Here is an 11741-nt window from a genome sequence, read left to right as displayed (position 1 = left end):
TAGTAACAATTTACATCATGACTTGTATGGCACATACACTGCCTAAATTACTTTTTTTTTAAACATTTATTTATCATTTTTGGAAGCAGTCTCCAGTGTGATAAGCTGCATTTTTTAAATTTATTTATTTATTTATTTTTATCTTATTAGCTTCAGTAAAAAGATAAAAGAGAGGCTGGTAAGGGAATGATTGTTTATAGCTCTTATAACATAAGTGACAACAGGAACTAACATGACGTTCTACAACATTAAACGTAAAATATACAGTAAATGAGCAAAATGCACGGGACATTTTTTTTAATTATGAAAAATGTAGTTGTTGGAAAATTGCTGTGATATAAGAGGGAAAAAAAACATATCAGGATGTACTGCAGAAGAAAAATAATTAACTTTATCACATCACCCTGTCACTGATAATATTCCTGTAACAGCAAGTTATTAGTTCTTACCTTAATTAACATGCACTATCTGTCAATAAATGATATTTCTTTGCCTCCTTCATTTACTCTTGTGGGGTATAAAAGAACATACGACATTAGCTTTAGTAGAGTTTCCATAAATAATAATAAATAATATAATTAGGCAGAGAAATGATGATGATGACGATGATGATGATGATGATGATGACGAAGATGTACACAATATACTGCCATAAAATGAAAAAAAAAAATGCTCTGCGTCAATGGGATGTCCATTAGGTCAGTAAATAGAACCTAAACTAAAATAAGGAAGCTAAAAAAAATTACTTTGGGTTATTTATGAAACTGTATCCCTAAAAGGCATTGTGAATCTGTGACGAGGAGAAAGGCACATTGCAGAACCGTCATGTCATCCTTTCAGCAATTGTGTTTTGTAACACTGCAGTAGATACAGGTTTTTTTTCTTCAATATAATGAGTCCTCGCATGCTCTGTCTGCAGAGTCCAACACAAAGTGATTGGAGTTTGGCTGCCAACGCAATGGGAGATGAACACAACAGCCTTGTGCTCCTGCCCGTCTTCCACTACACGCACATAATCACCATGCAGACCTGTGGGTTCACAAATACGTGCATTTCTCTGAATCCTTTCTTGCAGTCTGGTCATCAAGGTTGCTTCCCATTTTCAGCGCTTCAATGCGGTATCCTTTATCAAAAGGAGATGAGAATGTTTGATGCTGAATGACAGAAAATCATGAGCAAACCTACTAAGAAGAGGATTATGACCAATTAATTTGTCAAATCAGAGACTAGAAATGTATTCAAATAAGAAAATGAATATTTGTGTGCCACAGTGAATGAGTTAACTGTAACACCCAGGAATTAAATGTCAAAACCTGGATATTATAGTAGCTTCAGTATCTAATACCAGTATTTTGTAAATATTTACGCTATCAACTCGATATTGATGTTCTTTCAGTCACTCTGGAACAGAAGTAAGCAAAATGTAAAGACTATTCATATAACACATTTAAAGACATGACTATCCAGGATGCAATTTTTTTTAACTCTACATTGACCCACCTCAATGCCAACTTCTAATCTCTGTTATATTCTATTTCCATTCTTCTTGTAAACTGATCTGACTCAATTTTAATTTCATTCTGTTAAATAGGTTAGTTTGCGGTTAGCTCTCTCTTTCTCTGTGCATGTGCTCATCCTCCTTTTCTCTCTCGCTTCTCTTCACGGATTAGAGAATTAGAGAATATTAATTAAACGCTTGTGAAATTCAGTACATCTAGGAAAAGGTAAATGTGATCTTCTGAGTCTAGGGCATCATTTCATTACAGTCTCATTGATTTTCCTTCACACAGTGTGTATGATGTCACATGATGGGCTCCTGCAGTGCAGGTCATGAGCATATACTAAGGATTACTATAAATAATTAAGAGTATGATGCGTTGTTTATTTAAGAGTTTTTTCGTGGTGTAAGAGGAATAAAATACTGGGCTTTATCGCACCGTACCACATTGAGTTCTGGAGGAAAATTTCTCGAATGTGTCTCGAACCTTTCGGATGCTGTTGATCTACCGGTGACATGGATCTGGACTTGTCTACTGGTGACTTCAAAACGTGACTCAAAGTTTTAAAAGGTGCTTACTGCTCTGACATCTTATCGATCATTTCTCTCATCGTTCTTTAATCTTTAATTTAGATCCAGATAGAAGAGAGTCCCTCAACAGCACCCTGCTATTATTGAGTCCATCATTGTGACCATCAATCTGTCAGCCTCCATCTCATCAACTGTCATATCATATTCAAGTTCTCTCTTTCTCACCGGAGAGTCACTGTCTCTGAACAAATGATGTTAGTAAGGTGTAAAGGGCTCTTGGCTATTTGAACCAAACTCACGAACTTCTGACAGGATGAATTATTTTATGATATACTGAGAAAGAACACAAAGGACGAACTTACAAAGGTTTTACTCACCATCACTGAAAGAATTATTTCGGATCACGTGTGAAAAACGTCTTATATTGAACATCTGTATCACCAGACGTACACCTCATGAGATCCACCGACTGAATGTCAGTGACTAGAGCATATAAAGACAAGGCAGCAGGTGTGTTTATGATTAAGTTTGATAGATATTTGCCATCTCAATCAATCCAACTGTTCCCAGTCCTCATTTAGCAGCCCTGCCGCAAAGAGACATATTACATTATGTCTCTACAATATGTAATTTATTGTATTATGTTCTCCACTCTGCACATGCACATGAATCATTAATAATTCATGTCGTAGTGGGTAACCTCCTACACTCCCACATGATCTAAATAAACAGCCTATGGCTTTCTCCATGCGTCCTCATTGATAACCTCAGGATGTGTTTCTTTGATTAAGAGGAAGAGAAAGTCATTAATTATAGACGAATGCGATTAATTATTTTTTCTGCCCCCGCTTCTGTCAGATCTCCCCGTTGCCCCAACTCTATCCTCCTATTGACCCACTGTGATCCACGCAGTGCCGGAAGAGACCACAAATATGGCTTCAGGCTCATTACTAAAACATCATGTTGGTAATGCCGTACCCTTTGAAAAAAAACATCATTTGGTTCTCTGCCTGCCCTTTCTTGTTCGACATGTGTCCTCACCACTCAGTGTTTGGTCTCGGGGCAGCATATGTGTCTGCAGGGCTTTGTAGGGCTTGGACAGGTTAAATATTTGCAAATTACTTTCATGCATTGTAATCAGCCATTCTGACAATAGGTTTATACTTTCAAACATAGGAGACCAGCCTGCTTCCACATTATAGCCACATAAGTTTTCTCTTACAAATCGGATTTATTTTTCTAATACTAAACGGGTAGTCAGTCCCATTTGTGATGAGGTTAAGCTGCAATGATCTTTACTCAACTGTAATAAACACTACTGTATAATCTCTTACGGTAAATGAATGCTCCTGATGGTGGACAAGTAAATATCAGTATTTATCTTACAAGTGAGCACTGCAGGAAACATTCGCCAAAAGGACCAGTCAAGCATAGCTTCCTTCTGTGTATCTTTGGTTATTTATTTATTTATTTTCTTATTTAGTGATGTTTGCTTTTCTTAAATCACTAAATTACAATCTCAGAAAATAGGATAGTTTGCTCTTCGGGAGTTCTTTGGATAGTTTAAGGTTCTTAGCTTATTTTTAATTGTTCTGCCTGAATCCCTTTCTGATAGGAAACACTCTGTTTTTCCAATTGCTCCAGGGACATATGTTTAATCTTGAACTTGAACTGCATGATCCTGTAGTTTCATTCTGTACAACATCAAGAAAATTAGACCCCGTGTCACTGAACAGGCTACATAGCTACTAGTTCAGGCTCTTGTTATCTCAAAACTGGACTAATGCAACACACTACTCTCGGGCCTCCCGGCCAGCTCCATCGGAACCTTTCAGATGATTCAGAATGCAGCAGTACGCCTTGTCTTCAACCAGCCCAAAATAACCCATGCCACATCCCTCTACATCTCCCTCCACTGGCTTCCTGTAGGTGCCCACATCAAATTCAAAGCCTTAATGCTTACAAGACCTTGTCTGGAAGAGCACCCCCCACCACCACATCAACACACTCCATGAGGTTTATGTTCCCTCACGCAACCTATGATCAGTTAACAACTGACACCTGGTTATGCCTTCTCAGCGTAACACGAGGTCCCTTACCAGAACCTTCAAACTGACTGTCCCTCAGTGGTGGAATGAACTTCCAACTTCAGTCCGGACAACAGAATCTGTCACTATCTTCAAAAAACAGCTAAAGACCCACCTCTTCTGTGAATACTTAACTAACCTCCAACTTGTCCCTTCCCCCTTATATATTTAAAATAATAATAATAATAATAATAATAATAATAATAATGACATTCTGCACTTACACTGGGTCTTACACTTCTACTCTGCACATTTTGCTTCTCTACAACTCAATTATAAATATTGTACGGTAGCACTACTTGTACTTTTCTCTGCTTGATATAGTATTCTCTCTCTCTCTCTCTCTCTCTCTCTCTCTATATATATATATATATATATATATATATATATATATATATATATATATATATATATATATATATATATTCTCTATATATTCTCTATATATTCTCTGCTTTGGTTGTACTTTCTTGTTTGTCTCTTTAAAAAAGCATCTGCTAAATGAATAAATGTAAATGTAACTATGTAACTCGGGTTACTATCTGTGTAGTGTTTTTCATGTTCTCCTTCATGTTTGCATTGGATTCCTCTGGGTTCTCTAGTTTCCCCGAGGTGTAAATTAGTGAGCGTTTGTGTGTGTTTGTGTGTGTGTATGGTCTCCTGCAATGGACTAGCATCTAATCCAAGGAGATTCCTGACTTGCACTCAGTGTTCTCGAGATTCTGCGTCTCTAGATCCACCACGACCCTGACCAGGACAAAAATTGTTATTGAATATTGCCAGTTGTGTGCGAATACATGCATACCTGGTTTGCATGATTTGATGTGTTTGGTGTTAACACACTTGTATTAAGCAGTGAATACTGGAATAGACTTACATACAACAAAAAGAAAAAATACAACTAGCAGTGGGGCACACTGGCTTAGTGGTTAGCACGTTTGCCTCGTACGTTAGGGGGTGCGAGTCTCACCTTCGCCTTGTGTGCGTGGAGTTTGCATGTTCTCCCCATGCTTTGGGGGTTTCCTCCCCCAGTCCAAAGACATGCATTGTAGACTGATTGCCATTTCCAAAGTGAATGTGTGTGTGATTGTGCCTTGCGATGGGTTGGCACACCATAAAGGGTGTCCCCTGCTTCGTCCCCTGAGTTCCCTTGGATAAGCTCCAGGTTCCCTGCGACTCTGTGTAGGATAAGCAGTACAGAAAATGGATATATTAATGGAAATATGATTAGATAATCATATAAACATATAGCTCTACAGTAGAGTAGATTGTACTCTAATATGCAATGCGATGTGTGAGTTTTATTATAAATTACAGACAAAGCTTACACTATTAGACAAAAAGCCATCTTCATGGGTTCTTTGTATAGGTAAGGACACACCAGGGTTTTATAAAGAACTTAGAACTTGAGGGTTCTTTCTGAGGGAAAACCCTTAAGTGTCCTTGATTAAGCGTTTGTCCTATGAGCATGCACACCTGATAAAAGGGTCATTTCCAGCAATTAATTTTAGTAAAATCCCAGCAGATGTTTGATATTTGAATACATTGCACGGGGATTTATAATTTAGAGACTTGAGTTAATTATGGTCTGTTGTTGTTTCTTCTGATTCTGTTTAAATATGTGTAAAGCTCAAGTTCCGTAGAACATTACAACATGGTATGTTGACTTTTCAAATGCTCTTCTAACCGTTCCGCGGCATTCCTTGCCCATTATTATGTTCAATATTTACTTTAGATACCGTGTGCTTATGTGCAATTCTGATGCTGCACCAATCCTTCCCAGCATTTTACGAAGGTGGCAAAAAAAAAGCATGTGATCAAAGCTTAATATTTAGGAGTATATGCATTATGCGCTTCATTTCATGCATAATGAGTCACTGAGTAGTTTATCTTCTTCAATATTTGAGCAAAATATTTACTGTAAGCTGCACAAACAAGAAGTATTCTATAAAATATCATAGTGTTCATTTAAAATCAAATGGTCTGCCAGGTTCTTTATGATTGCTGTCACAGGTACTTATCTGTTTTTCAGCCATGAGAATACGCCTACAAGGGACCTTTGAACAGTGGTACAGAGCTAGTCATTTTCACCACAGGAAGTGTGCCTGGTCTTTTCCAAGCTATTACACGGCTTTCTACTCAAGTGTAGACTCATTCTAGTCAAACTGCACTTGTTGCATGATCTTCATCTCAAAAAAAAAAAAAAAAAAAAAAAAAAAAGTAGAATTGTTTCTTTAAAATTGGAACTATCCCATTTCCCAGACTTCTAAAATGTTGTTGTAGTTGGTGGCGATGATGACGATGATGATGATGAGTTATGGTCTGTAAGTTCAGTGTGGGTGGCCACTAATGTCTCCATTAATCATCTGTGCATCACCGCTAACCAGTCAGATGCCCCCCCTTTCCCCCTTTAAGAAGCTCATGTAGGCTGTGAGACAGTTCTACCAAGGCTATCTATGTAATTACTTCCTTGCGAGATTACATTCTCGCCAATGGCTCTGTCAATTAGGCAGCCAGGCATAAAAAAAGGACAATAAGGCCCTACTTAGCAAAAACGAAGAGTTCAAACAGATTATGTCAACAAAGATGACATTTTAGTATGTTGAACACGCACACGCACAGGTGTACATATTGTAAAATAAAATACTGGATATACTTTTATACACTTTACTGAGAAAAGGCTTTACTGAAATTAATACAAATTAATACAACATGTTTTCACTAATATTCTTTTCTCCAGTGTACAGTATTTAGCAAGCAATGTTTTTGCTGATGATTTGTTGTTTGTTCTTTTTATTCTGGAAGCAAATAAAAAAATAATAATAATTATCACAAAGAACCATCTGAAAGAATGATCTGTATGGGTTTTGAACATTCACACTATTTGCAGAGATGTCATTTGATTGTCTTCTGACGTAGTTACTTCAGACGGCTATATTTTCCACTGATAATGTCCTGTCAAGTCCTGATGCACTTCCTCATTTGATTCATCCAAGGCAAACATTCAGAGGTCAATTCATACCTGACAATTATTCCTACACTAACTTGGAATGAACAAGGGTATTATTAAATGGCACTGCATCAAGAGATTAAAAAATTGAAGGGTTCTGTGGATAGTTAAGAGTTTTAAGCTTAGAAAAAAAACATTTCTACTTGGAATTCATTCTCATAGGAAAACACTGTCATAGGGTATGATATAAAACCTTCAAGGGTTCCTCCAGAGTGACAAGCCAAAAACCGTGAGGGTCCCAAAATCAGTGTGAGGTGATATGACGTTATATATTTGCACTGGAATTTGATCTTGACTTTGGACCGTATTTTAGCATCTTTAATTTGAGAAATCTGAGTCCATCTATACATCCATTTGCTGTACCGCTTATCCAACACAGGGTCATGGGGTGGGGGGGCCTGGAGCCTATCCCAGGGGACTCGGGGCACAAGGCGGGGGACACCCTGGATGGGGTCCCAACCTATCATACACACTCACACACTTTACACACTACGGCACTACAGACAATTTAGAGATGCCAATCGGCTTACAACGCATGGCTTTGGATTGGGGAGGACACCGGAGTACATGAATGAAACCCCTGAAGAATGGGGAGAAAATGTAAACCCTGCAAACACAAGGCAGTGGTGGGAATCAAATCCCCAACCCCAGAGGTGCGAGGCAAAAATAAACTAACAAAAATAAATAAATAATATTATTCAGAAGATACATCTTTGTTTATCTATAAACATGTAGCAATGTGGGTGGTTGTAGTGGGTAGTATTGCTGCCTCACAGGTCCTAAGTCCCTGCTTCAAACCTGAGCTTGCGTTTCTGTCTGTGTGTGGTTTCACATGTTTTACCCATGTCCACTGGGTTTTCCGGTTTACTCCTACCTCCCAAAAGCATACGTTGACATGGATTGGCTGCTTTAACTTATCGATAAGTGTGAATGGATATGCTAATGTGTGCATGGTTCCCCATCCAGGGTGTATACCTGTCTCATGCCTAGTGTTCCTGGGAAAGGCTCCGGATCCACCACAACCCTGACCAGGATAAATCAGTTACTGAAGATCAGTGTAGTAGTGTTTCTAATAATCCAAATAACATTGTATCCATCATGTTAAGAGGTTATGCAATTATTGTTGTGTGTGACATTGAGGACTAGTCAAAGTTAGGAGCATTGCTGATCAAATTGCAACACATTATAATATTTATATAAGACTTTGGTGAATTAATTTCTGTAGTAATGCTTATAGTAATTTGTTGATTGCTTAGAGGCTTATTTTCATATTATCAGGAAAATTATAATGATAACATTCAATCCAAGACCTACTTTGCAGTCTGAAGTTCTGTTCCAGTCTTTATCACTACATGTCATGCTTCTATATAAGCGAATGGAACTTACTGCTGTGTTTAAAGAAATGGCACCCTGATATCTAAAGTCATGAAATGACGTCAGTGGGTGACCAAAGCGCGCGCTGCGGGGTTTTCTTTTTATGGAACGCCTTCGCACCCTGTGATGTCAGGATCTTCATTTGCGTGACACGGAGACTATATAACCTCAAACCACATCTACACAGACACGGCTGATTGGACTTAGCTGATGCAGCGATCATCTATGCAGATATCTGCTCTGACAGGATATCGAGGTACAGCTTTAACCGTGAGCTCCTCTTCTAACGCATCCAAGTGACTCGGCCGTGCGCCTCACCTGTGCCTCAGACGATTTATCAGCTCAGGTAGGTGCAATACTAGTGTGCACAACGCCTTAGAATAGAAAAACATTGTGGTTGTAGAAAATCATGTGGTTTTGAATGTAGGCTTGATATTTTAAAGCTTGATATTTTACAGTATTTAGCAACCTAAACTTTACAAATGTATAAGCCTGAGCACGGTGATCCAGAACGCACCAGAAGTGAAACGCACCAAAAAAACCATGTTTGTTCCAGCTGAGAAATAACAGGTTTAAATTAGAGATCCATGTCAACATTAGATGACAAATCACAAAAAAGCTGTATGTTAGAGTCATCTCATTTGCATCTAAATAAATGGAAACTAAATCATCAGTCCTGTATGGCAAAACCTTTCCATTACGCACAAACTCATATCAAGAGCTTTTCCCTCTTCTGTGGATATTAATTCCCATATTTTTATCTTCATACCTGAAATGTGTTACATCCTTTTGTTTGATACTACGTTCGCCTTCCTGCTATGCATGATTTCCAACCACTGGCAGTATCATCACGAGGAAAAGGCGCTCCGTACAGGATCTCACGATTTACATATCTCTACGCATTCGCTCGCGTGGTTGTTTTTAATTATTATTTCTTTTTAATGTTTATTTTCGTTGACCTGAAAAATGCACACTTCAAAGCTCATTTTCAACTACGTGTGGCTATTTGGTTATGAGTGCCAAACAGATTTTGTTCAATGCGCAAAACTTATGACTCTCACTGGAATGGGAGAAGTCAGGGATGGGAAAAAAATAACAGAAATAATATGTATATGCAGGTTATGCAGCTGTTCACGGGAAAGATATTTAGTATGTATACAACACAACACATTACGTTTGCTCGATTTTTTTTTTTAATGAGAAAATGTATGGTTGCCAGATTGGAATTTCTCAATGACTATACTCTTAGAAAATGTTAATACATTTCATCTCACTTCTTTTCTCATTAATTTCCTTTTCTCCAAAAAAAAAAATGTGAAAGAAGTGTTAGTGGCACATATAGTAACATAAGATACTTTGTTTATTAATTTGCATTTATTTACTAACACACTTTGGAGGGAAATTTATCCAATCTGGTAAGCGAGAGGGAGAGAGAGAGAGAGAGAGAGAGAGATGATGATGATGATGATGATGATGCGTTAAAAGACCAGTATGATCTTTACGCATTACGCACCGCATTATACATTGTAACAGATGCTTTGCTTTATTTATTTCAGCTCAGTAACTTAGTGCATGTTACCCACAGAACACTTTCTGTTGTTTTCTCTCTTCAGACTGTGTGTAAAAATGTATCGAGGATTGCTGTTGGTGTTCCTCATCCTTCTGGTTGAGACTCGGCTCAGTGAGTCGAGCTGCGCGGAACAAGAGACGCAGAGATCAGCCTCGGACGTAAGTGAATTAACATTACCGTAAAGCAGTATATGTTTGTTTGTTTGTTTGTTTGTTTGTTTGTTTGTTTTGTGGGGGTGTGTGTGTGTGATTTTTTGGTAGCATCATGTCCTCCAGTCGTTTGTTTATTTATTTATTTATTTATTTATTTATTTATTGCTTGCTTGCTTGCTTGCGCGCAGGAGAGTTCAAGTTTCCGACTCGCGACTCGTAACTTGCTGAAGCGGTATCACGACATAGACTACGACAGTTTTGTTGGACTGATGGGCCGCAGGAGCGCCGGTGAGAAAGCATTTTAATATTCTTCATGATTGTAGTGATTATACCATTGCACGAGTTGCTTAGACCATGTTTTTAGGATTGCTAGATTGGTTTGGCTCAATAATAATAATAATAATAATAATAATAATAATAATAATAATAATCACTGTAAACCACCCCAAACATGAACCAGAAAGATAAAAAGACACGACACAAAAGCAACCCTAGTCCTATTTACCATCTAATACCATTTCCAGTCTTTTTCCTAATGTGTGATTAAGATAAATTCCTTTAAGTGGGAAAATCTGAAAGTATTATTTGTATTCAGATGCTGCTGCTGCTGCTGAGGACCAGTCTCAGCGTAAAAGTAAGACCATCCTCCTTTCTAATTTCCACTCATTATAATTCTCCTTTCCACAGAAATGGTCTCGTTTCATGCTTTCTGGTTTGATTTCAGGAGAAATGCATGACATCTTTGTGGGACTTATGGGACGGCGAAACAGTGAAGATGGTGAGAATAGATTTAAGCCTAAGTACCTGCGTCCGTTTTAAGAATTCGTAAGCACATTATCTCCTTGACAAGCCTATAGGCAAATCCCCAGTGCTGAATTAACACCTGTGTAAATCAATCTGGGTTTCTGCGTTGTTAATTCACCCCTGAGATTTTCACATGTGAAATCCCATCAGCTTAGATGTGTCTTACTTACACTGACAGACACTGAACGTCCATGGAGAAAAGACTACCCAGAGACACGTGGCCTGTTCTTTAACAAGTGCAGACTGAGGTTAGTGTTGTATCCGGCCTTGAAAACTGCAGCACACGCATGCATTGTTGCTAACTAATACCAGTGTTTTTCATTTGCAGGTTTCGTCGTGGGTTATAGGCAAAAATCCTCTGGACCAGCTGTTCCGTTCTCACAGGATGAACTCCTTTTCATGACACACTTTGCAAAAAATAAAAAAAAAAGTCAAATAATTACACGATAGCAATTATTCTAAATTATATTTGTCGAAGGATGATGATTTATGATGAACTGCAACTAGAACTTACATAGATTTGTATATACCAGTAGCAGTATATAAATCTCTAGAAACATCTTTATCTGACTATATTTATTTACCATATTAACTTTCTAATGTAAAAAAAGCATAATTTTTGTAAATAAATGTATTATTTAATTGAGCTCATCATTGATACACAGAGAGCATTGTATATGTTGATTCATCAATATATTTGAAGGTCTAATAGCCT

General features: G+C 37.9%; 1 protein-coding gene across 2 annotated transcripts; it reads left to right on the top strand.

Annotated features, from left to right (window-relative positions):
* Positions 1–8643: 8643 nt before the first annotated feature.
* Positions 8644–11668, top strand: tac3a (tachykinin precursor 3a). 2 transcript variants are annotated; one of them, XM_017487822.3, is made up of 7 exons: positions 8644–8846; positions 10114–10228; positions 10411–10510; positions 10818–10856; positions 10947–11000; positions 11205–11274; positions 11355–11668. In XM_017487822.3, exons 2-7 carry the CDS (start codon positions 10127–10129, stop codon positions 11371–11373), a joined length of 384 nt encoding a protein of 127 aa, XP_017343311.1. In that variant the 5' UTR covers positions 8644–8846; positions 10114–10126; the 3' UTR covers positions 11374–11668. The 2 variants fall into 2 exon arrangements, with proteins under 2 accessions (XP_017343311.1, XP_053542350.1); XM_053686375.1 differs by lacking the exon at positions 8644–8846 and having other exon boundaries at positions 10002–10228.
* Positions 11669–11741: the final 73 nt, after the last annotated feature.

This window comes from Ictalurus punctatus, chromosome 15 (assembly GCF_001660625.3).
Source record: "Ictalurus punctatus breed USDA103 chromosome 15, Coco_2.0, whole genome shotgun sequence".
NCBI lineage: Eukaryota > Metazoa > Chordata > Actinopteri > Siluriformes > Ictaluridae > Ictalurus > Ictalurus punctatus.
Note: the sequence above shows the minus strand (reverse complement) of the source record. Positions and strands in the feature narration are given on the sequence as shown.

Coding starts and splice junctions, on each gene's coding strand:
- tac3a (XM_053686375.1), top strand. CDS start 10,073: ATGTTACCCACAGAACACTTTCTGTTGTTTTCTCTCTTCAGACTGTGT. Junction 10,857..10,946: donor GGACCAGTCTCAGCGTAAAA/GTAAGACCATCC, acceptor GTTTGATTTCAG/GAGAAATGCATGACATCTTT. Junction 11,001..11,204: donor ACGGCGAAACAGTGAAGATG/GTGAGAATAGAT, acceptor TTACACTGACAG/ACACTGAACGTCCATGGAGA.